Here is a 23784-nt window from a genome sequence, read left to right as displayed (position 1 = left end):
AGTAAAGGGTCCCTGTGTTTCCCTGTCAATATTCTAGTTGACATATTTTTTTTTCCAACTCCTAAGTTGAACTCCTAAGTAAATGTTTAAAACTATGACATTTACTTTCTTCCTTTTCTTCCGGTTATTGTAAACTTTCCTCTACCCTCCAACTGCCCTCTCCTTTTGCCTCATTTTTTTAAATACAGGGAGTCTGTGGACATACCTTAACTTGTGTGTGCTGCTTGCACGTTTCCCTGAGCCACTGGACTGATCCAGGCACAGCACCCAGCATAAAACAAGCATTTTAACAAACAATAATAAATGTGGATGGTGCCCAGGCATGGCTGGTGCCCACTGGACTGGTAGGGCAAAAGGCAAGGAGACCGACAGCATTTGGCACCAGCGCGAATGACAGACAGAACCATTTCCTAAGGAAGAAGGCAGACGGTTGGGGCATAGAAAAAGGGTAGACTAACGTTGGTGGGGCAGCGCCCTACTTGCCCTAACAGAGTAGCCTCCACGGATGATGCCCAAGGCTGTATCCAGATCCCTCCTTTTTCTCCCTCTTCCAAAGGGCAATCAAATAGTGTAATGGAGGACTAATTCCATATAAGTAGTAAACACTCTGGATTGATTTACTTGGATCAAAAGCCACAGGTCTGCAAGGGACTGAACTGAGGGGGGAAAGGTTTGTCCTCTTTGCTCCTTTAAACATTCTTCAATAATTCAGGGTTCAATCTATGAATGGAGGGTGAGCTGAAACTGATCTGTGACAAATGGTCTCAAAGTTTCCCTTATAAAGTCCAGAGAGTTGATTGTAATCCTCGTTACTGGAAGTGAGAACAGAACTAGGGAGTGGTGTTTTTAAAACTAATCTCAAACCAAATAATCCGGGCTGGCCAACTTTTCAGCATTATTTATGTCTCTTGCACCTCCGACTGTTGTGTACATGGGCCCATTCCCACATACACCTGCAGGAAGGAGGATGGGGCTCAAGGAGAGTCAGCTGGCTCTGCCTGTCCTGGGCTCAGTCTGGCTCTGCCTCCTGGTGGCTTCTCTGCCTTCTGACCCCCCCATCCCAACACGTACCAGTTCCCACTGAGCTAACCTCTTGCCTGCTCCCCATGCCCCATGGCATAAAGCAATAAGGCCTCACAAAGAAAAAGAGGACAACATAGGAGCTCTGCATAAAATGTGTATATTCCAATTCATGGGTGTAGATGCAAATTGAGAAATATTTACTACGATTACAAACACAGTGCACCTTATCATATTGGGGGAAGACTGTGTGTCAGTCTTCTGTCTGCTGTCTAGGTTATCCCAGCTGACAAGCAGATTCAAGGCTCTCGCTCCCTATCTTATTTATGTTATTATCACATTTGTAGTCTACCTTTAGGGACGCGGGTGGCGCTGTGGTCTAAACCACTGAGCCTCTTGGACTTGCCGACTGGAAAGTCGGCGGTTTGAATCCCCATGATGGGGTGAGCGCCCATTGTTCTGTCTCAGCTCCTGCCAACCTAGCAGTTCAAAAGCACTGCAAGTAGTGCAAGTAGAGCAGTGCAAGTAGAGAAATAGGTACTACTGTGGTGGAAAGGTAAACGGTGTTTCTGTTGTGCCAGAAGCAGTTAAATCATGCTGGCCACATGACCCAGAAAGCTGTATGTGGACAAACACCGGCTCCCTTGGCCTGAAAGCGAGATGAGTGCTGCAACCTCATAGTCACATTTGACTGGACTTAACTGTCCAGGGGTCCTTTACCTTTACCTGGTCAACTTTTCCTCCGAAGAACTCCGAGTGGTGTAAGCGGTTCCCTATTTTATCCTCACAACATCCCTGTGAGGTAGGGGTGCGATGGGCAAAGTACAGGACGGGTCAGGGGTGGAGATTGGGGGGCACACACACACTCATGACATCAAATCCTCCCCGCATTCTGCTTCCCCCCTCCCTCACTACCCTGGCCTGACCCTGCTCTTCCCCTTGACTGGCAGGAGCCATGGGTAGATGGTTCCCACAGAAGACTTGAGCTCCAGCCTCTCACTGCTGGAAGACACTCAAGCCTGGGGGGGGGGGGCAGGTCGGGGTGGTGGAGGGGGCCAAGGAGTGGTGGACCTGCACCTTGCTAGACTGAAGGGTGGTGGTTGAGGAGGAGCACCAGCAAGAGGAAAGGAAGGAGGGGGCGAAGGAGGGAGAAGGGAGGTCACTCCTTCTCACTTCTCTCTACTGTCACTCGCACTGGGCCATGCTCCTGGTCAGCTGCACCAACAGCAACACAACTGCCATTTTGGGTTGGCCAAACTCGAATTGGGGGGGGGGGAGGCATTCCATTTTGAAATATACTCGGAGTCTAGAGTGGATTTCATGCTCTTTATTCAGCTCATAGTGGTGAGGAGGAATGGAAGTTCCCCCAGGATGTCTGCTTTATATACATTATTTACACAATGGGCCCCACGTGATTGGCTAATTCTGGGATTCACCTGTAGGCGAATCAGGTTGCGGATTCACTTCCACCTGGAGCTGGATTGGGTGGCTCCTGTGGACCAATCAGACTGCTGCATTCTGGATCCTGTTGTTCTAGGACCAATCAGACTGCTGCATTCTGAATCCCATTGAACTCAGTACATAACACATTTGAAGTCCAAACAGGACACTTTTGTCCAAAAATGGGGTGGTCCTGTTTTTCTAGGGATGGGTGGCAACCCTACTGTGAGGTAAGGTAGGCCGAGAGGCCTTGACTGGCCATCACCCAATGAACGCAGTGTCTGGCTGGGGATTTGTGCCCCAGTCTTCCATGTCTAGACCCCTCAAACAGAGGACTGTACAGTGGGACATATTGGCAACCCCAATGCTGAGGTAACCAACTGGCAAGAAAGAATATACCTGGCTTGCTCTCTGCCACAACGTTTAGGAGAGGGCTGGCGTTAATACAGAGATCAGCAAGCGAACATTTAGTTGCTTGGAGTTAAATATGCTCACCTGCTAAATGTAATCACCTGCTAATTGTTGCAGCTCAAACTGCTGCTGGAGGGGCAGCCAGAGGAAGGGAAAGCTGGCATCTTGACTCTGGTTTCAGAACTACTGGGCCTTTGATTTATTAGGCTGGCCAGATGGAAAGGAGGCTGGGGCTGCATCCTGCACCTTTTAATAGTTGCAGAAATGAGGGGGATCTGGCTGGTGCTGCTTGTCAGGTAGGCTTGCCAGAGAGAAGCCAAAATCCCCTAGTCTGTGTAACCGCTAGGAAAAGTACTAGCCCAGAGCCCTCACTTTCAGCATAGATAAGTGTGCAGGTAATTTGGGGGCTTTATCCCTTCTTGATTCAGGATCATGGACTGTTTCTTTCTCTGTCTCCTTCCCAGCGTTTGGGAAAGGGACGTGCGCCGAAGCCGTCCAAAGCCCTGCCAAGTGTACGCAGAGGCTCCAGGGGCAAGAGAGACGCTGATGATCTCCTATTAAGGTCTGTCAGAGCAGATGGCCTGTTCTGCTTGCTGATTCTGGAGAAAGCAGCAAAACGGCTTGTGCCTTGCCCAAAAGCAAACAGGAGTTGTCAGCTCAGGAGTTTGCTCCCTTGCCTGGTATTCAAGCGGGTTCATTTTAGCAAGGCTCATTGACCGAGGGTAATTACAATGGCCCAGCAGCTGCAGAAGGGCCACACACCCCAGCCGGCCGCTGTTCAGGGAGCCGGCAGAGATGGCAGAGGAGACGCACAGCTCTGCGTGTTATGTGATGAGCTTTTAGCGCATGCGACAGAGCGAGGGTCCCAGGCGGCCGCGGGGGCTGATTTGCACAACCGTTTTGACACGCAGGCGACACGATGGAGCGGCTGCCGTTGCCAAACTCTCACTTTACTGCAGCTGAGGAAATCTTATTATCGCTTTGAAAAGGGCGCTGCAGCTCAGGCAGTCGTTTGCCAAGCCGGGCAATATGTTGCCAGGAATGTCTCTTCTTCCTCGAATGGGTATGTAAGGGTGAGCAGGGTTGCCAACCGGCCGGAAGCAACAACAAAACACTGCTCCTGTGCCTTTTGCTGAGAGCTGATGGTGCAGAAATCAGCATTAGCCAAGTATAGGGATTTCCTAAGTGCTGCAGAATTAAACTGCTCCCAGAGAGATGGGGACACACAGTCAAAGCCTGCACTGCTCTCTCATTTACTGTGTACCCAGTGCATATCCAGTGCTGGGTTTTTGGTCCATTTTCACATGACCTTATCTGAAAGTGCATATGTACCTTGTACTTTGTTACAGAATGCTACTGTTTGATGTGTTGTTTCTCAAAGCAGCCTCACTCCAATCAGTGTCTGTATTGAGCCATTCCTAATTCTAGCAAATGTGTGAACCACCTTTGCAAAGGGGAAAGACATCCCTGCACTGTCAGCTTCCTCTGCTGTTCACACAAACAAAAATAAACCTCACAGCAACCACAGAATTGTAGAGTTGGAAGGGGCCCCAAGTCATGGGCAGGCAAGCTAAGGTCCAGGGGCCGGATGCAGCCCAATCGCCTTCTCAATCCAGCCTGCGGACGGTCCAGGAATCAGCATGTTTTTACATGAGTAGAATGTGTCCTTTTATTTAAAATGCATCTCTGGGTTATTTGTGGGGCCTGCCTGGTGTTTTTACATGAGTAGAATGTGTGCTTTTATTTAAAATGCTTCTCTGGGTTATTTGTGGGGCATAGGAATTCGTTCATTCCCCCCCTTCAAAATATAGTCTGCCCCCCCCCCAAGGTCTGAGGGACAGTGGACTGGCCCCCTGCTGAAAAATTTGCTGACCACTGATCTAGTGCAACTGCCTGCAATGCAGGAATCTCAACATATGGTCCCCCATCCAAACCATTAGCTTGCACTGATGTGAACAACTGGGGGTGGGGGAGAGAACTGTGAAACTGAAAAAGCAAGGCCGTGCCCTAAGAGGGCAACTGAGGTTTTTTTTATAAACACACATGGCCAAGTTTCCAGTCCTCTTGATCACACGGCGGGCAGGGGAAGCTGAGTGTGGAAGCATTGTCTGCTGGTGGCTCAGAAACTCATGGGATTCTTGCAGGGGTGCAAAATAGCATGATATTCCCTCATCTGCACAACTACATATAGGGGTCCTATACGTAGTGGCAAGGCTGATAATTCAGAGACATAGACTTACACTGCACTATAATGTTTTTTTCTAGTTTATGGCATGTTCGCCTTAGGGAGGCTCACATTTTGGTTTTCTGGCAACTGCATTATTGTTTTCTTGGCCATTTGGGCAGTACCAACACTATTACATTGTTAAATCTGTTTTTAATATGTTTTTTTTCTAGTTTTATTATTGTATTTTATTTTTACTTGTTTGCAAGCATTGCTTCGGTACTTATAAAAATGCAAACCTCTTAAGGAAATGACCATTTGGATCCCAAAGCATTATACTCTTCTTCCTTTGCATCTGACCATCCTAACCCGACATGAAAATGTGATCTGGGGACAATTTTGCAGTGTGCAGAAGTATCCCACATCTCATGGCTTGGTGTTCTAGTTTCACCTTGGATACTTGGGGAGAAGACATTGTCCCAGGATATGCAGACTGAGATATCTTAAGTCTTACCACTGAGCTTCACCTATTACATATCAGGCTTCCATTGATGGCGTAGCAGTGGGGCCATTTGTAGGGTGTCATGGCTTAGCCTTGGTGCTGGATCACAGTTTTGTGGTTGCATTAAGGAATGGTAAAATGCAGAGAGGCAGTAGGGTGCTCTGTTTGTAGGCATCCTTGATTTCAGGTGATGCTAAAGTAGGACTCTAAAGTAGGAATACTGTGAATATGTTGGTCTGAAGTGTTTGTGTAAGGGACGCGGGTGGCACTGTGGATTAAACCACAGAGCCTAGGACTTGCTGATCAGAAGGTTGGCAGTTCGAATCCCCACGACGGGGTGAGCTTCCGTTGCTCGGTCCCAGCTCCTGCCAACCTAGCAGTTCAAAAGCACATCAAAGTGCAAGTAGATAAATAGGTACCGCTCCGGCGGGAAGGTAAACAGCGTTTCTGTGTGCTGCTCTGGTTCGCCAGAAGCGGCTTAGTCATGTTGGCCACATGACCCGGAAGTGAGATGAGCACCACAACCCCAGAGTCGGCGACTACTGGACCTAATGGTCAGGGGTCCCTTTACCTTTAGCATGTCCCCTACAAGGGAGAAGCAACTTCTCTTTCCCATTCCTTCCCCACCTGCTGCAGCTCAGGGTAAAAAACATGCAAACTTTTTGCTAGCTGGCTTGATCATAGCAGGGTTGCCAACTGACTAGAAAAAAAGCTCTTCGGTCTGCTCTTGTACCATTTAACAGCACCTTGATGTGCAAAAATCAGTGCAACTTTTTTACAGTTCGGGAACGAACATTATCTCCTGTTAGTGGCTGTGTACAACTTCCCATTTACTCCACATCCAATGCACTCCTGCTTCTGGTTCAGGAAGCTGGTGTGTACACACGGCATTAGCCACAATCTGTATCGATCCTGCATCCATCCTGTCCTTTCAAATGCTGTATTTTGATGCGTTTCTCCCCACCCCCACCCAGCTTCAGTCCAAACTGAGACATAGAACAACCCAGCTGTGTTTTAAGCTAGTAATGTGTAAACAGCTTTGTGTTTCAGGCAGCTGTTAAAGGCACAGGGACGGTGGCATGTTAAAAAGTTGACAACCCTCGCCTAAGCAGCTTCCCTCCCCTCTCCATTAGTATTCAGAAGCCCGAGAGGCTGAAAAATAGTCACAGTTCAGCTGGAATGAGAATTTGGCCCGTACTGGGGATGGAGGCAGTAATTTTGGGAGAAGGCAGATTTGTCTGCCAACTTAAAAGCACAGTATTGGTCCCCAGTACCCCTGACAAATGAGCTGTCCTCCCCTCTCCTTGATACGGTGTCATTAACCAAGGAGATTGAAACCTTTCCATATTCTCGTGCCCCGGGGGGGGGGGGACTTGCATTTGCAGTTCTATTAGTTCGGCAGAAGGTGGAGCGCAGCGAGCAACAGAACTCACACTTAATTGAACCACAGCTTAATAGTTTTGCACGAGCAAATTTATTTTTGGGGGGAGGGGGAGGGAGGGCAGGGAAGTACAATTTCTGCACAACAATCAAGTTCTTAAGCAGAGAAATAGAGGGTTTGGGTTGGTGGTGTGGTTTTCTTTTGTTTCCATGTGGCAGGGATGGGTGGTGCTGTGGAATTCACAGCTGTAGCCCTTGGTAGTTCAGTGGTGGCCACTGGGTGGTCAGTCTGGAGTGAGGGATTCAGGTTTTGGGTAGGATTTCCAGCTTTTAAAGGGTGTAAAAAAGATAGGCTCGCAAACAGTTGGAAGTTGTTCTAGTTTGTTTGCCAGCTACCCTGATCTCAGGAGTTTTGCCTCTGCATAGCACCAATAAGGTCTGAAGCCCAGAACATCTCATCTAACCTGGCCAGCTGCTGCTGGAGATCTGTGCTTAAAAATACACAGGCTGCCTGGCTAGATGTTTAAGGTTCCAGTTGTGCAAAGATTTGCGTGTGCGCTTAAAACTTGTTCACATGGACCCAGCACCAGGTTACAGAATAGAGGGGTCATGAGCAAACCATAATCTGGGGTCTCACATCTTGTTACCTTCTCTGTCTAGCCACAAATTTCCTGCCCTGTGATTAGGAAGCTGCCCTCATGGACCGCATTGTGGGTAAACCTCACAGAAGCACCTGAAGGCAGAAAGATGCTGTAGCACCATCCACTGAGTTACTGGGTCACTAGTCTGTCATTGCCCATGGACCTTTAAATCTCCTGCTAAATCAGGGCACGGCACAGTAGTGACATCTCACATTCACTTTGCCCTATCTTTTTGTCTGTTTTTCTCCCCTGCTTGCCCTGCTGCTGTCCTCCTGGTGCCCGACTTGCTTCAGCAGACAAAGGAGAAGGCTACACAAAAGGATCAGGAGACCAGTGGATGAGAAGCATCAAGGCTTCCTGACTGCCTGAATCAGCAGTGGATTTAAAGCCACAAGGGGCATTTCTGGGTTGCACAAGAAGGTTGCTGTCTTCTTTTGGTGACCCTTCTATAGCCTGACATATTTCCATGCTTCAGGCTATTTAGGTGGCAACTCTAATGCCGAGGCGCTATAGCAGAGGGCTAGCTTCCTTTGTGCCAGGACTCTATTCCACCGTACCCTCAAGCTAGTGGCTAATTTTTCTGCACAGATTATTCTGCGGACCCCAATAAGACACATTATGGTGGTAAAGTTGTCAGTGTGCATGCAACTTTGCAGAATCATCTGGGCTTGTTTGCTTATTTGCACGTGCTCATGCTGGCTGTGAGCCTGTTGTCACAAAATCTGGACGCATCCTTTTGCATTGCAGTCCTGGAAATCCAGGACAGATCAGAGGTCCCATCCTGTTTCTTGTTTGTTGTTCCCCCTCACACCATAGACAACATGCTAGTTTACAACAGCAGCTTAGCTGAGACCACCAGTGGACCAAGGCATCTGCCACGTTTTGCATGACTCATGCTTTGCCATGCTTGCTACAGCTACGACCAGTATTTTCTCGGCATTAGGGGTAACGAGTATACATATAAAGGAAGCTCCTTCCATTTCAGTGGATCCCAAAGTGCTTTACAAGCCTCTGAGCGACGGGCTGGTACATGAAACACGTGCAGCAGTCGCTTTGCAAACGCTGCAGGAGTGTCAAGGCTCCCGCAGCGAAGTGCAGCAAACTGTCTGACAACTCAGAGCGACGCTACATGCTAGGTTTTTTTTCTTTTTTCTTTTCTTTTTAGGGACAGCAAGCGAGGAAGAACACTTTACCCAATGGAAACGGCACGAGGGAATTTCAGGTACAAAGCATCTAAATGGCAGCTTGGGATTCGATGAATTTGCCAGCACAAATACGTGAAGTGTCTGCGTTATTGGTCTTCCTCTTTCAGCCTAAATGAGACTAAAGCACGCGAGAAATACCATGGGAAGAACAGCTCAGAAGGGGGAAAATATCAAGCAATCAAAGCTAGGTAAAGTTTTTGTTCTTTCATCCGATACCTTCTGGGGGTGGCTGAGCCGCACGTTCTACTTGGACGATTGCTGGATGGGCTGCATGCAGCCAGCATATCCAGGTTACATTTGAACTGGGGTTGCCAACTGATCCAGCGAAAAAAATCGCCCAGTGGTCTGCCCCAATAGCAAGTTTGGTCTGCAGCAGAAGTCGGCAGATGAGGTTATCCGCAGCATGGAAGATAAGCCTTACGTCACTTGCCGTTCTCCTTGCAGTGCATGGAGCAGAGTGGCTGGCTGAACAGTTGGCAACCCCAGCCACTGGTCTTATTTTAACCGCATGCATGCAGGCCCGAGTTTACCCTTAGGTTGCAATCACACTCAGCCCCAATCATGACCCCACAATAGGCAGGCGGGGAGCTGAGAGAAGGAATCTCCATTGCATTTATACTGCCCATGTGGTATCATGGAAGCAAGACTGTGTCCACTTCCTGTCTTGGTTGCCAACCAGATGACAGCACACCCCAGTTTCTTTTACAGGGCCCGATGCCCTAATTCGGAAATGTTTCCTGTCAGTCCATTTGATGCTTCACCAGTGTTATCACTCTGTGGGTGTTCCTTTCCCTCCTTTTTTCTTTTTTTGCATAAGCTAGTTGCATATTTGCATAAATATTTGCTTTGCAAAGAGGGTGCAAGAGCATATTAACCTAGCTAAGAACTGAAACGGCTAGCAAATGCCCAATAATATATTGCACAAATAGCTGGCCCTCAGCTGGCCTTGCTTTGAAACATTGACAAGATGGAGGAACCACAGGAGCGGTGTTGCTCCAAACTGTGCCCCTCCACTACAAAGGGCAAGAGAGGAGGTTCCTATCCTGATCATCTTAGGTTGACGTGTGTCTCGTGTGTCTCGTAGACGTGTTCCCAATAGCGAAAGCCACTGGTTTGTGGTTGGTTTTTGTTTTTCCCCTTTGTATCCCTTCATTTGTCTTCCTTGGATGTAGCTATTCTTCTGACATTATCTCCCCTGTGTAGAGAAATGCTTCAATGAAGCAGAGGAGATTACTTGCCAACAGTGACGTGCTTACAGATCTCTTGCTCTGTGCCCCAGTTAAACAAGAGGAAAGCACTTCAGATATTGTCTGGGGTCTCTCTCTCTCTCTTGGCCTGGACTGACTCCCACTGCATAGTTTGTTTTTCTTTTTCTTTTTTTAAAAAAGGAATATCCATTTCCTCTTCTCAGCCTTACTCAACACCGCATAAGCACAATGAACTTAATCAAGTGGAAGCAAGGGCAGGTTGTTGTTGTTGTTGTGTGTGTTTTTGTAAAGGGCAGTTGTTCAGTGGGAGAAAACATGCTATGCATGCAGAAAGTTCCAGGTTCGATCCCTGGCGTCTCTGGTTTATAAGGATCTCAGGTTGCAACAGGGCTGAGAGTGATCCCTGCCTGAGACCTTTAAGAGCTGCCACCAGCCAATGTGGACAAGTGCTGGGCTTGGTAGACTAACAGTCTGATGGAGCAAAAGGCAGATTGATAACCTTTGCTGTGACATCCCAAGTTGGCAGCCCGTCTGGCTTCTCTGCCGGTGTCTGGACACAAATCTTTTTGCGTGTTGCATCGTCTCTGGTGCCCTGGTTTCTCCTTTGTTTTTCCTAGCTTCGTGGAAGTGGTCGATTAGCAAGGTCTTTCTTCCAGCCTGTCTGGAATAGAGAGGACTCTTGGAGAGACAAAACGGTGGGCTTATCGCCTAAGTATCTCCCCGACAACCTGCCTCCCAAAATCTTGTTTGGTGGTCGACACGAAAAAAGGTACAGTTCCAACATTCCTCCTCCTTCTTCTACAGGAGTTCACATGGAGAATAGCAATGACTGTATCTCCAGAGAAGGAATCCAGCAGAAGGAGATGAGAATCAGATTATAGAATACAGAAAGACAGGTAATTTATCCTACCCTGTGCAAGGAATATAGAGTAAAGTGGTATGGCAGCCGCCTAGGCTGTGGGAGAGACTCTGCTCTTATGGCTCACTACGGAGCAAAACTGTTTCCCAGCTTCTTTCGCTAAGTGCCTTATTCTCCCTCCAGGGCTCTCAGATAAGCTGCACGTGTGGAGCAGCACAGCTGCTAATGATAGCAGACAATTGATAGGACACACAGTGGCAACAAGCGTCTCATTCGCCATCGGGGTGCTGGTTCTGGTTCTGGTGGGAGGCAGGGAGGCGAGCCCAGGCTAATGACCCCTGGAAGGCTCTGGCTTCCTTTCCCCCCATCTCTGGCCCAGACTTCATTGCAGCGATGCTGAGAAAACTGCTGGATCTCCCTGTGCAAACTCTGCTCGCCCACCTTCCAAAAATGGGGAAGGATAATAAGCCCACCCACCTTGCGGCAAAGATGTCAGGACATGTGATGGATTGCTGACTGCAAAGCAATCTTGAGATGGTGAGGATGAAATGAGATGTGCAAAAACTGCAGAGGAGGCTTATTACAACCATGGTAATTGGGGGCGGAGTAGCAAAAGGGGGGGGGGGAAAGACACAAAAACCACCAAATTTGAGTTTGCAATAATGTTATGGGGAAGGATCATGGGTTTGGGGCAGTAGCTTGGGTCCATGGACCACTCTTGAGCTGGGTTGAAAGCATTGTCTTGTCCCACATGTACTCTGACCTTTTCCACTGTCAACTCAGAGGTCAATACTGTCAACTCATAGGGGCCACAGCAGAATGCATGGTTTGCCTGCAGAAGGGCCTAAGTTGACTCCCTGGCACCTCCATTTCAAAGGATCTGGTAGCAGGTGAAGGAAAGACATGGAAGCACTAGCGCAAGGGTTGGGGTGGGGAACCTGTGGTCCTCCAAATGCTGCCGCAATTCAACTCCCATCAGCCCAGCCAGCTTCACCAGGGTCTGAGGATTATGGGAGTTGTAGTCCATCAATACCTCGAGGGCTCCTCAACCTCTGCTTCAGAGACCTGCGGCCAGTTTGGGTGGCCAAACAGATAAATAGCCTGAATTGGCTTAAAGCTGCTGCTTCCTGTGAAATTGCCTGAATGCCTTTCTATTTCCATGGACAGAATTGCTGTGCTAATTTTCATGGGTTGGTGCTAATCCACACTGCAGATGTGGAACAACTCTGCTGAACCACGCAGCCCATCTTTTCCCCCTGTCAAATGAAGGGAAGTGTTGAGGTTTGCAGCTCTTCTTGTGTGCACTCTCTTATTTAAAGCATAATGTTGTTTTTGAAAGAGCTGCTCTGCATTTATTTATTTATTTGTAAAAAAAGAATCTGATTCTCAATACCGTATCTCTGTTGGCCCAACTGTACCTTTTCACCAGATGGAGCCTGAGAAACAGGGCATCGCCGTGCGCTAGCCAGAGAGAACATTCTAGGTTGTTAGCAGTCTCTTGCCTTTGTCTCTTGCCACAACGACCGCTTCCAAAAGAGTCCTAGCTAGTTTGATAGCTGTGGTGGTTTTCCTTTGAGGTTAGGTTTGTTCATTTGTGCCAGGCTGAAATTGACGGGATTGCTCTCATTGGCTCACTGAGGGGGGGCAAACGGCCTTGTCATTGAAAACGATTTTTCTCACCTCTGGCCCCTCAGTTGTTGGGAATGTCCTGCCTTCTTTTATTGTTAAAACGACGGCAAAAACACTGGGCGAGCTCGTCGTGAAACCCAGACTGCAGTCCGGCCAGAAAGGATGCTGTGTCCTTGGAGTCCAGTATCTTCTATGCCTTGCTTGGGCGTGGACTATATCCATTGGTCATAATTCTTCCATGTAGAACGAGCCTTTATTTCTGGGCCACAAGCGGTTGTTGCGTTCTACAGTATTGATGGCCTCGGAAAATCAGATGAAGCAATACTGAATGCTGTCGTGTACAAAGCACTGTAAACATGAGGTTGCTTCATCTACTAAACAAGCCTCTCCTGTGAGGTAGAGGGATATCGTCATTCCCCCTCAGATGCAAAAGAGGGAAACGAAGCACCTTCGCTGTGTGTTTCCACAACTGAATGGAGACCACAGAAGTCAGGGTGAGAAGTTGGTTGGAATAGCACCTCAGATTTCTTAGCTTCCCACCCTAATGCCTTTAGAGAGAGTTGTGTTCCTTCAGTTGTTTTTCTTATAAAAATTAACCATGAAAGTGTGCGTAACAACAGAGAGAGAGGGAGAGAAAGATGTTGCAGGACAGTCTTCGTCAACTAGAGGCCCTTCAGATGTTTTGGACTACAACTCCCATCAGCCCCTGTGCCGGCAGGGGATGATGGGAGTTGTAGTCCAAAACATCTGAAGGTCCTCAGGTTCCCTGCTGTAGGGAATTAGATGAGTACGGGCTGTGTCTGCACCTGCAGCTGGATCAGGATGAACTTTTAAAAGGAGAACTGTGGTGCAGAGGAGAACCTAACGGTGACACCACTGTAGACATGAACAACATGGCTGTACGAGCCGTTGCACCTGCCTGCCGTTCCGAAGGCATGGGTTGGCTGAACGGATGTTCAACCTGTCCACATGGCCTTGCACACCTCTGATGATCTGATCCTCTGCATTTGAGCTGCAGCTGACGCAGCTCGATTGGATTACTCTTTTACAGTCCAATTATGCGAGCGGTTAATTGTACCTGCCTCCAATAGCAACCGCTTGGATTGACCTGAACGTTAGCTGTGCAAGTGAACGTTAGCATGCTGCAGACTGCACAGGTGTGGAACCAAAACTCAGATTTATGCCTCACATCAATACAGGTGACTCCCCACTTACGCAGGGGTTATGTTCCGGGGCCCCGTGTGCATAAGTGAAATGTGTGTTGTGGGGAGCCCCCTGGAGAGTTCTTGCGGGCTTGTGAGGAGACCCTCCTGAGACCTCAAAGATGATGTCCTCTTCAGGCTCCAGGGAGGTTCTCCACAGGAGCCAGAGGCACAGCGGGGCTTTGTTGAGGCTGCTCAGACTCCCCGCCTAACAGCTGATGTGTGAGGTCAGCTGAACTGCTGCGTGTCGGCTGAGCAGCCTCAACAAAAGCCCCACTGTGCCTCTGCCTAATGAGGAAACCCTCCCCAGAGTCCAAAGAGATGTTGTGCACATGCACAGTTATGCACAAGGACATCTTGCGCAAGTGGGGAGTTGCCTGTAGTGGCACTGTGACATCTCAAATGCCAAATGGAACCTATAAAGAGGCAGGGTTTTTTTTTTTTTTTGGCTCTGCATTATTGATCTTTTTTTGGGGGGGGCGAGAAACAGGTGCAAAATTGTTGGCACAAAATTGCAGCTGTTTAAAGAGACAATGGAGGGGAATTTTGAGAGGGGTGAGGAATGCTGGTGTAAGATTTGCAGGATCTCCTAGCCTGCAAAGCACACTTTGGAAACAACTATACATATGGAGAAGAAAATGGATTTTGAAATGGCAACCAAACATTCCTGATTGGTCTAGGCAGAAAGGGGGCTCCCCCTGCCTTCGAACCCTCGCTCACATAAGATCTCTGACAATATTTGAAGGCAGTACATCCCCAGCCACACTCCTAGTCCCCATCCCGGTCTTCTTCCTCGTCACGAGCACCATGACCTGCACGGTTCTCTTCAGACTTGGCCGGCAAGTCGTTCCGTCTGCCAGGATCGCCAGCGGCTTGGCCTTGGCGGTCGTGTCCGACTTTGGAGAGAGCCTGTAGCACCGGGGATAGTTACTGAAACATTCAAAAGTGTCCGTGCAGTTCCTGCAGGATCCACGGTGGTCGGTAAAAGCAGTGGAGAACTTCATGGAAGCCCGGCCATCTCGGGTGTGGAAGGACTGGAGGGTGATAACCCTTGGCCGGCTGCAGCAGAAGACGGCGCAGACAGCTTGCAACAGGGACAAGTCCTTGGAAAGGAACTTCTGGAAGTTGGGCTTGAAGAACAGATAAACCAGAGGGTTGTAGGTTGCCGAAGACTTGGCAAACACAGCAGAGAGGGCAAAGGCCAAGACAGGCACCTGGCTGGCGTCGCCAAACGCTGACCACATGGCAACAATAGCGTAGGGGGTCCACGCAGCAAGAAATCCAATGCACACAGAAACACTAAGCTGGAAGAGAGAGAGGACAACTGTTAAGTTGTGGGTGAACATATCAGACAGCACAGTGATTCTTCAAACAGCTCTTGTTTATTCACAGCCCAGAACAGAACTGAACTGAACTGAAGGGTTCAGCCAGCTTGCTTATATAGAGCTCCACTACAACGCAACAGTAACCACTTTCTGTAACTATCCAATCACTGAACGTCACTTTCAATCCCTTATTTGCATATGTGGACCTGAGTGAAAACTCTACAGTATCCCCCTGCTGGCCCAGGGTGAGAACTTCAGTACATAACAACAACCAATTTAAAAATGGTAGAACAGCCTGCAGGCACTTTCCCCCATGCCAAGACTCCATGGCTCTTCCACTGTCAAATTTGACTCCGGTATGCTCATACACCATTTGCAGCACATGTATTAATCTGGCTCTGCATGTGGAGCATCATGGCATATTGGTAAGAAGTTACCGTAAGATCTGCAGATATTGCGATGAATCAGTACAAAGCTCTGCAGCTCACAACACACAGAGAGAGAACTGCACTCCAAACTTATATCAGACACAAAACCATTTAAAACAAAAATGTGTACTTCACCCAGCTCCGCAAAATATAGAGCAAGCAGCCCACCAAGGAACCCATTGTGAGGGCAAATAATGTCCAGGCAGACAGAGGCTTATCTGCAGATTGGGAAAATTAAAATTTAAGCAGAGAGGAGGGAGGACGGACTCCTGCTTAGATGAGGACATAATGTAGAAGCAACAACAACAAACCTTGAGCTACAAGCAGCTTTGAATCCATGTTAAACTCATGTGCAGATGAGCACTTAGTTTTAAAGGAATGGGATTTTCCCAGCTTCCGCGAAGAATTCAAGGAACTGTGGTTTGATGAGAGTGCTGAGAGTTCTTTGTTAAACGTTCATAACTTCCTCACAGAACTGCATTCCCCCCACCCATTTCCCCCGGGGAAAGGATGCAGATTAATCCAGTTTTTAGGTAGGTAATATGCCCGAGGAGGTGCTGGTGCGAGATTAATCTGCTGCAGTCCGTATCATGAAGAAGATAATAAGAAGAGTTTGGATTTGATATCTCGCTTTATCACTACCCGAAGGAGTCTCAAAGCAGCTAACAATCTCCTTTCCCTTCCTCCCCCACAACAAACACTCTGTGAGGTGAGTGGGGCTGAGAGACTTCAGAGAAGTGTGACTAGCCCAAGGTCACCGAGCAGCTGCATGTGGAGGAGCGGAGACACGAACCCGGTTTCCCAGATTACGTGACTACCGCTCTTAACCACTACACCACACTGGCTCCCATGGAAGGGAATTATGCAAGTATCAGCACGATGAAGGAGGGGAGTCAGGGTTTCTCCTTTTTTAAGTGTCGCCTGCATCCAATGTGGGCAAGCCATGAACATGATCTTTCCAGAGGAAAGGACATAATTTTGAAAATCAACTCCTTGAACCCAGCAACCCAGTTGAGTCCAATAGGAACATAGGAAGTTGCCCTTTACTGAGTCAGGCCATTGATCCATGGAGCTCAGTACTTGTCTACACTGACTGGCAGGGTCTCTCCAGGGTTTTAGGCAGGGGACATTCCCAGCCCTGCCTGGAGAAGCCAGGGATTGAATTTCTGCATGCATAGCAGACACTCCAACTCTGAGCTACGACCCTTCCTCGTGTATGATAAACTAGTTTGCTTTTTAATTATCTCACCTTAGAAGCAGGATACCATCAAATAGCACCAGCTGCCTTAAAAAAAAAGAAAAGCAAGCCAGCAAACCGACCTCTTTCACCTTTGATGAGAAGCTATACATTGCGGCTGCAAATAATATTCTGTGCATGTGTATATTAATTGCATTAGTCTGTAATTAATGAGTTAATTAACTGAACCTGTGAATTGGTTAGTGCACTCGGCTGGATTATAAACAAGCCCTGGAGCTCCTCTTCTTTTTCAGATAAGCAGCCCTTAATCTACCGATGACAAAACGCTTGCAAATCAGGAGGGTAAGGTGTATGCACAGTTAAATTAAGTTGTCAAGTCGTGACAGACAGCCGTGCAACATGAGTGAGCAAATCATCCTGGTGTGATAGAAGAACCCGGTTATATTTTACTTTTGCTCACTCCAGAGCATGTATCACTTCCCTGCTCCCCCACCCGCCACCATATGGCATACAGGAAATATGTGTGGGTGAAACTTATTTTTGGGAAAAAAGTAATAATACTCTGTGCTGGAGATTCGTTATACTTTGTCCCCAAGGGGTTCTGAAAGAACAAACTGTCGGCACAAGTAAGGACCAAAGGCTGCATTTCTACTTGTGGTGAGGATGCCATGGAAATCAGGTGCACTATTTAGAAGCAAGCAAATAGCTGCCATCAAACATTATGTGCCCATATGGAAGTTTATGCACTCTAGGCCAGGGATGGTGAACCTAGAGCACCTCCAAGTGTTGGACTTCAATTCCCATCAGCCCCGGCCAGCTCAGTCCATGGTCAGGGGCTGACCAGCAAGATCTGGAAAGCCACAGGGTGGACTCCAACTAAATGCTACAATTCTTGATTGTTAAACCGCTCTGGGGATTGCATTTCTCTGCGGAGAACAGGGTTCTCCTAGCAACTCTCAGCACCCTCAACAAACTGCAGCTCCCAGAATTCCTTAGGAGAAGCTGGTGTTTTAAAATGTTTGGTGTGAATGTAGCTTAAGCCAGCACAAACAGCATAACCCACAAGTGTCCCACAAAAAAGGGGGACATTCCGTTTTCTCACACGAGAGCACGGCGGCCATTTTGGGTGCCAAGATCTTGTGCAATTTCACCTGGAAAAAAAGTGTTTTTGGGGGGCCGCAATCTCACGGAGCTCCCCAAAATGTGCATTTTTGTGAGCACGGCCCTGAAAAAGCACATCTTGCACAGGTCACATGACTCATGCAGGAGCTCAGATGGGAAGATGTGCGTCCTGGTTTGGGCACTCAAGTTGTTGGTGGGTATGAAACAGGCACTGGCTGCCATTTCGGCATAGTCCATCAGCTTGGCAAAACTGGCTGGAAAACTCAGGAACCAAGAGGTCAAAAACTTTAAAAAAGAATGGGAAAAACTTGCAAGTTATTTAGGAGACCACTGTAAGCAGATGGAAACGTTGGCAGGATTTTGATTCCACTTGCAGTGTAACAAATACCATGGACCGTATGGATTGATATAAAAGTTAGCATATGGAAAAATATGCAGTTGCAAATGTTCAAAATGGGACCCCATGGAGGGGGTGAGGGGAAGTCGTGAGATTCGGAGTAATCTCTGTATATGGATATATGGTTGGATTTTTATAACTTTGTATTTGTAAAATCAAATAAAAATTATTTCCAAAAAAAGAGAGAGAGAGAGAAAGAAACAGGCACTGATTGGAAAGAGAAAGCAGTTTCTCATGCCCTATGGATTTTCGACATGGTATTTACTGAGACCATTCAGAGGCACTGCAGGAGGTGCTGGCTGGCGTCACACTGGCGACCCCAGCACAAGGGAGTTTTAAGACGTCAGGAAAAAACTTGAAGGTTACACTTACACATGGTGATGGTTATAACAATAATGCGCCCACCTATGCCTTTGTTCCCAATCTAGTTCTCTTACCTTAACGATCAGAGTGTGGACGCTGTTGGCTTTGGTCCGCGGGGACATATGCTGCCTGACGGCTCTTCGGGACACTTTCACAGTCCAAAGGATGAGGGAGTAAGAGATGAGGATCAGGAGGCAAGGGATGATGTAGCAGAAGACAAAGAGGGCCCCGATGTAGAACTTCGTTTCTCTGGTGGACACTTTCCACTTGATGCAGCAAGCTGTCCCGTAGGGCTCTGGCCCATAGCTGCCCCAGTTGGCCAGAGGGGCCACTGCAAAGATGAGGGCATAAGCCCAGACGCAAGATAGCAGTGCCCCAGCACATGCGGGAGAGAACTTATTGCCTATAAGGACAAACGAGAGAGACAGAAAGTGAGAACCCGTCTGCTCAGAACTTTCCCTGACAGGTTTTCGTTCTTTCAAAAATGATACTGCTGAGATAATGTGCTCTCCCCCCATCTGCACTATACATTTGAAGCAGCACCATACCACTTCAAACAGCCAGGGCTTCCCAAAAGGACCCTGGGACTTGTAGTTTGCTGAGGGAACTGAGAGTTGTTAAGAAACGCCTGCTCCTCTCTCAGAGCAACAGTTCCAGGAGCCGATTGGTTGTTAAGCCGTTCTGGGAACTGTCACTCTGCAAGATGACTAAGAGCTTCCTTTGTTAAGCACCCTTAACAAACTACAGTTCCCAAGGATTTGTGGGGAAAGCCATGACTGTTTAAAGTGGCACGGCACTGATTTAAATCATAGAATCATAGAGTTGGAATAGACCACAAGGGCCATCGAGTCTAACCCCCTGCCAAGCAGGAAACATGCTTAGTACAGATGGGGCCTGGAATTCAGAAGCAAGGTGAGTGCAAATGGAACTAGCCATCTAAAATATGGATTGAAACCTGGCTGTCATTAAGCCTCTTGTGCCAGAACTGGTTCACTGGGTGGCACCTAAAAGTCCCTGCCTTCCAACAGCTGCCTAAGTCTCCTCCTCTCTAGGGTTTTCCCCAAGCAATCTGAGACTCAGCCTTTGCTCCTCCCACTTCATGCCTCTCCTGGTTTTGGGAGACCAGCACAGAGGGGAGCTTGTTGCAGCAGGAGGGGGACACCCTGGCTTCTTCACCAGCCTGACTTATCTCTGCCTCTTGGCCTCCCTCCTCTCCTGATTCTGGACTTCCCTCTGACACAGAATCTCCCTGCTCACGAAGCCCTGTTACCTCTTCAACTCCCTGCTTTGCCTCCTCCCAGTCTTCTCCCGCTGCATCCTCTGACCACTCATTGTCGTCCTTCCTGGCTCTGAGCCTTCTTCCCTTGGCAGCTCTCCAGCTGGTTCCTTCGACCATTCCTCTGTGTCCAACCAATCCATGACACATCTGGAAGGCAGCAGGTGCCCCGCATCTACACTGACCGGCAGTGGCTGTCATCTGGAGTCTTTTCCAGTCCTACCTGGAGGTGCCATGGATTGAACCTGGGATTTTTGGCATGCAAAGCATATCCTCTGCTATGGCTCTCCCTGCAATTGTTGGAAGTTTGGCTATCCTTGATCTTAGGGTGGGGGGAGGTGAGATTCAGAGAAAACAAAGTAGGTATATGAATCATGCCCTACAGAAGTTTGATTTTGCTGAACAAATGTCACAAAAGAAGGCCACTGGTTTCATTATCCAGAACAAAGGAGAAAGAAGACCTTGAAGGTGTTCAGCCAACGATAGATTAAGGTCCAGCACTTTTATTTCCCTGGCTAACAATAGGGTAACTTTTAAAGAGCAACTTCGTGTATTACACCTACGTGGTTGAGACCTGTGAGCTTCAGAAGTCATTTGAAGGTTGCAAATTGTTGCAGGTAGGAAGGGCAAATCAATCAAACTTGACTTCCTCCAAGGTGTTCATTGTTGGACCTTAAATTGTACCTGTGGTTATAATATGGGAGGAAGCCATTGAAATGTGGGAGGGCACTAACTCTACACATAAGGCTGTACATACACAGGCTCTGGGCAGAGGTTCAGATCAGCCTGCAGAACAGCAGTGGCTAAACTTTCTTGACCCAAGGCCACCCTTGGCCAATACTCCATGGGCTGCGTGACTCCCACACTTATTTATTATTTTTTGTTGGATTTATTTGCCTCACCTTCTTCCAAGGAGCTCAGGATGGCAAACACATCAGTAATAATACAATTAAAATTTCAAATAATAATAGTACAGTGGATGCTCGGGTTGCAAACATGATCCGTGCGGGATGCACTTTCACAACCCGCAGCACTTGCAACCCGCATCTGCGCATGCGTGGGTTGCGTTTCGGCGCTTCTGCGCATGCGCAAAGCGCAATTTAGCGCTTCTGCGCATGCGTGACCGCCGAAACCCAAAAGTAACCCATTCCAGTACTTCCGGGTTTTGGCAGTCCGCAACCCGAAAAAACGCAACCTGAAGCAGCTATAACCCGAGGTATGACTGTAATAACGGGAGGCAGTTTAAAACTTGCACTGTATTCCATTACAGTCCCAGAAGAATATAACGTGGAATTTAACTGTTAGGGGAAAGTTGTGAAAATGGAATAAATAAACTGTTGAACAGATGGGAAGGAGGTGGTAGAATTCCTTGAGGTGGGGGAAAGAATGGAATGTACTAGTTAAGACTACGGGTTGGGGTGGGGATTCCATTTTTAAATGCTTCCTCTCTCTGTGTGTGTATTGCTTGCTTACAAGTAGGACAATAGTATAGTAACCAGGAGTTTAAGAGAAAAAATTGTTCTTCAAGTGTCGGATCTGCCTTTTTTAAAAAAATTGCAGGCTGCCTTTTTTGTGGGGTGGGGTGGCTTTAAAATGGCACCCTCACCTCTAGTCTGACCCTCGGAAGAGCATGAAACTCTCAGCATTGTGGGTCCGAGCCCCTCGCTGGTCAAAAGATTCCTGCATTGCAGAAGGTTGCACATAAAGGGCCCACATGGGCTCTTCCAACTCTATGATTCTAGGATGCTACAGGTTCTACCACCTCAGGGCCTCTATTAGCTCCTGCTGAATCTACAGACCAGGTCTCAGGCCAAATATCAAGGACAAGCCTTGCCAACCTGGTGTCCACCAGATATATTGGACTACCGTTTCCACCATAACCGTAGTGAAGTGGTGTCCCAAACATCTGGAATGCACCAGGTTGGTAAACGTTAGCCTAGAGAATATAATAAGGGGTTGTTTTGGAACCAGTGGTGCACTATGAATCATCCCAAGCCCTTGGCTACCAATTGCCTGTTCTTAGGGCAAACTCACATACAGATCTCTCCCCACCCCCCAAAAAATACTGTTTGAGATTAGGCTGCTTGCACCCAAGAAGTGGTTTGTGTCATGTGCCCAACGTCTTGGTTGAACCCACCCACTCCCTTATTGGGAGTGACTATGGCTATTATGGGATGCGGGTGGCACTGTGGGTTAAACCACAGAGCCTAGGACTTGCCAATGAAAAGGTCCGGCGGTTCGAATCACCGCGACAGGGTGAGCTTCCATTGCTCAGTCCCTGCTCCTGCCAACCTAGCAGTTCAAAAGCACGTCAAAGTGCAAGTAGATAAACAGGTACCGCTCCGGCGGGAAGGTAAACGGCATTTCTGTGCACAGCTCTGGTTCGCCAGAAGTGGCTTAGTCATGCTGGCCACATGACCCGGAAGCTGTACGCCGGCTCCCTCGGCCAATAAAGCGAGATGAGCGCCGCAACCCCAGAGTCGGTCACGACTGGACCTAATGGTCAGGGGTCCCTTTACCTTCACCTTTATGGCTATTATATGACTATCCTTAGTTATCAAGGATTATTTGGGTTGGGGGGGGGAGGAAGAGGTGTTAGCAGCCCTATCCTCTTAGGAGTTGTTTCCACCTTCCCATTCTCAGTTAGGGCCATTATTTGAAATAACTATTATTTTCCGTTTTTGTTTCTCGGAGAATTGATCTCGGGGAAACGATAACGAATGCTCTGCTGAGGGGAAAAGATTTACATTTGAAGCCCTGAGATTTATGTTGGCTCCGAATGACCTTTTCCAAAGAACTGCTGGGAGAAAATAGAGCGGGGTGGGGTGGGGGCACCACTATTTGCATTTGTGCCCTCCCTCCCTCCTTTTTTTTTTTTTTTGCAGAAAAGCCGCAGCAAACCGCCTGACAAATAGCCCTTTGAGCACGAAACTGCATATTTACACGCACATGCAGAGCTGCACTGGCAAATATTTTCAGAAGCCCTTTCAACACATTACCTTTAATGTCAGGTCTGATAGAAAGCTTCAGATGTGAGGGCTGTATTATCCTCTCAGTATGCAAGAGTAACTCCTATTTGCTTCGAGATGAGCGATCATACAGACACATCAGCGCCTGCCTCACAAAGCAATGCACACCATATTGATGCTGCCCTTGTTAACAAGGAAACATCTGCCCTTCCTTCAGACATGCTTTTATCCGTGCCATAATCAGAAGCAGTAAATGGACTACTTGGAGTCAAGTTGCCGTGTGGGGACAGATCAGCAGCCCATTGATCAAATTCGCATTTGCTTCCCTTTGACACTAGAGCAGAAGCAGCAGTAGCAGCTTTAGGGTATGTAGATGCTGGAACAGAGAGCTTTTCCTGGTCACTCCACAATCTAGACATATCTGTGCTGCTATCTATCTGTCATCTATCATCTGTCTATCTCTCTATCTATCATCTATCTATCTATATCTATCTATCTATCATCTATCTATCTATCTATCTATCTATCTATCTATCTATCTATCTATCATCTATCTATCTATCTATCTATCTATCTATCTATCTCTATCTATCTATCTATCTCTATCTATCTATCTATCTATCTATCTATCTATCTATCTATCATCTATCTATCTATCTATCTATCTATCTATCTATCTATCTATCTATCTCTCTCTCTCTCTCTATCATCATCTATCTATCTACCATCTATCATCTATGTACCAGCAATCGACCTACCTACCTACCTACCTACCTACCTTCCTACCTACCTACCTATCACTTATTCATCCTGTGTCTGGAGCAGAAAGCAATCCCACGAATGAGATCGGTACTTGCTGCTGCTTTCAGTCCGCAAATGTTATGCAATTGATTGTGTTATTCTCCTGCTTTGTTTGCATTGCTTTTCCTTTGCATTGGAATGAACGGGGTGGAATAACACAACGACAATGTAATTGCATATTTTACGCCACAAATTATGTGAAAAATACTCAGGTCACATCGTTTTGCCAACCAGCGAGCCGAAT

The 23784-nt window shown here is 47.7% G+C and overlaps 1 protein-coding gene across 2 annotated transcripts in view; it reads right to left on the bottom strand.

Annotated features, from left to right (window-relative positions):
* Window positions 1–13197: 13197 nt before the first annotated feature.
* Window positions 13198–23784, bottom strand: part of LOC310709054 (opsin-5-like) — a 65793-nt gene continuing 55206 nt past the window's right edge. For both annotated transcript variants that reach the window (XM_083508184.1, XM_083508183.1), the window contains exons 5-6: window positions 18569–18897; window positions 13198–14965 (exon numbers count right to left, since the gene is read on the bottom strand). In XM_083508184.1, the coding sequence (XP_083364310.1) occupies window positions 14378–14965; window positions 18569–18897 (917 nt within the window). In that variant the 3' untranslated portion in view covers window positions 13198–14377. The remainder of the gene's footprint in view (window positions 14966–18568; window positions 18898–23784) is intronic.

This window comes from Podarcis liolepis (assembly GCF_965112155.1).
Source record: "Podarcis liolepis genome assembly, chromosome: 6".
Classification (NCBI taxonomy): domain Eukaryota; kingdom Metazoa; phylum Chordata; class Lepidosauria; order Squamata; family Lacertidae; genus Podarcis; species Podarcis liolepis.
This window is presented reverse-complemented; position numbering and strand designations above follow the sequence as displayed.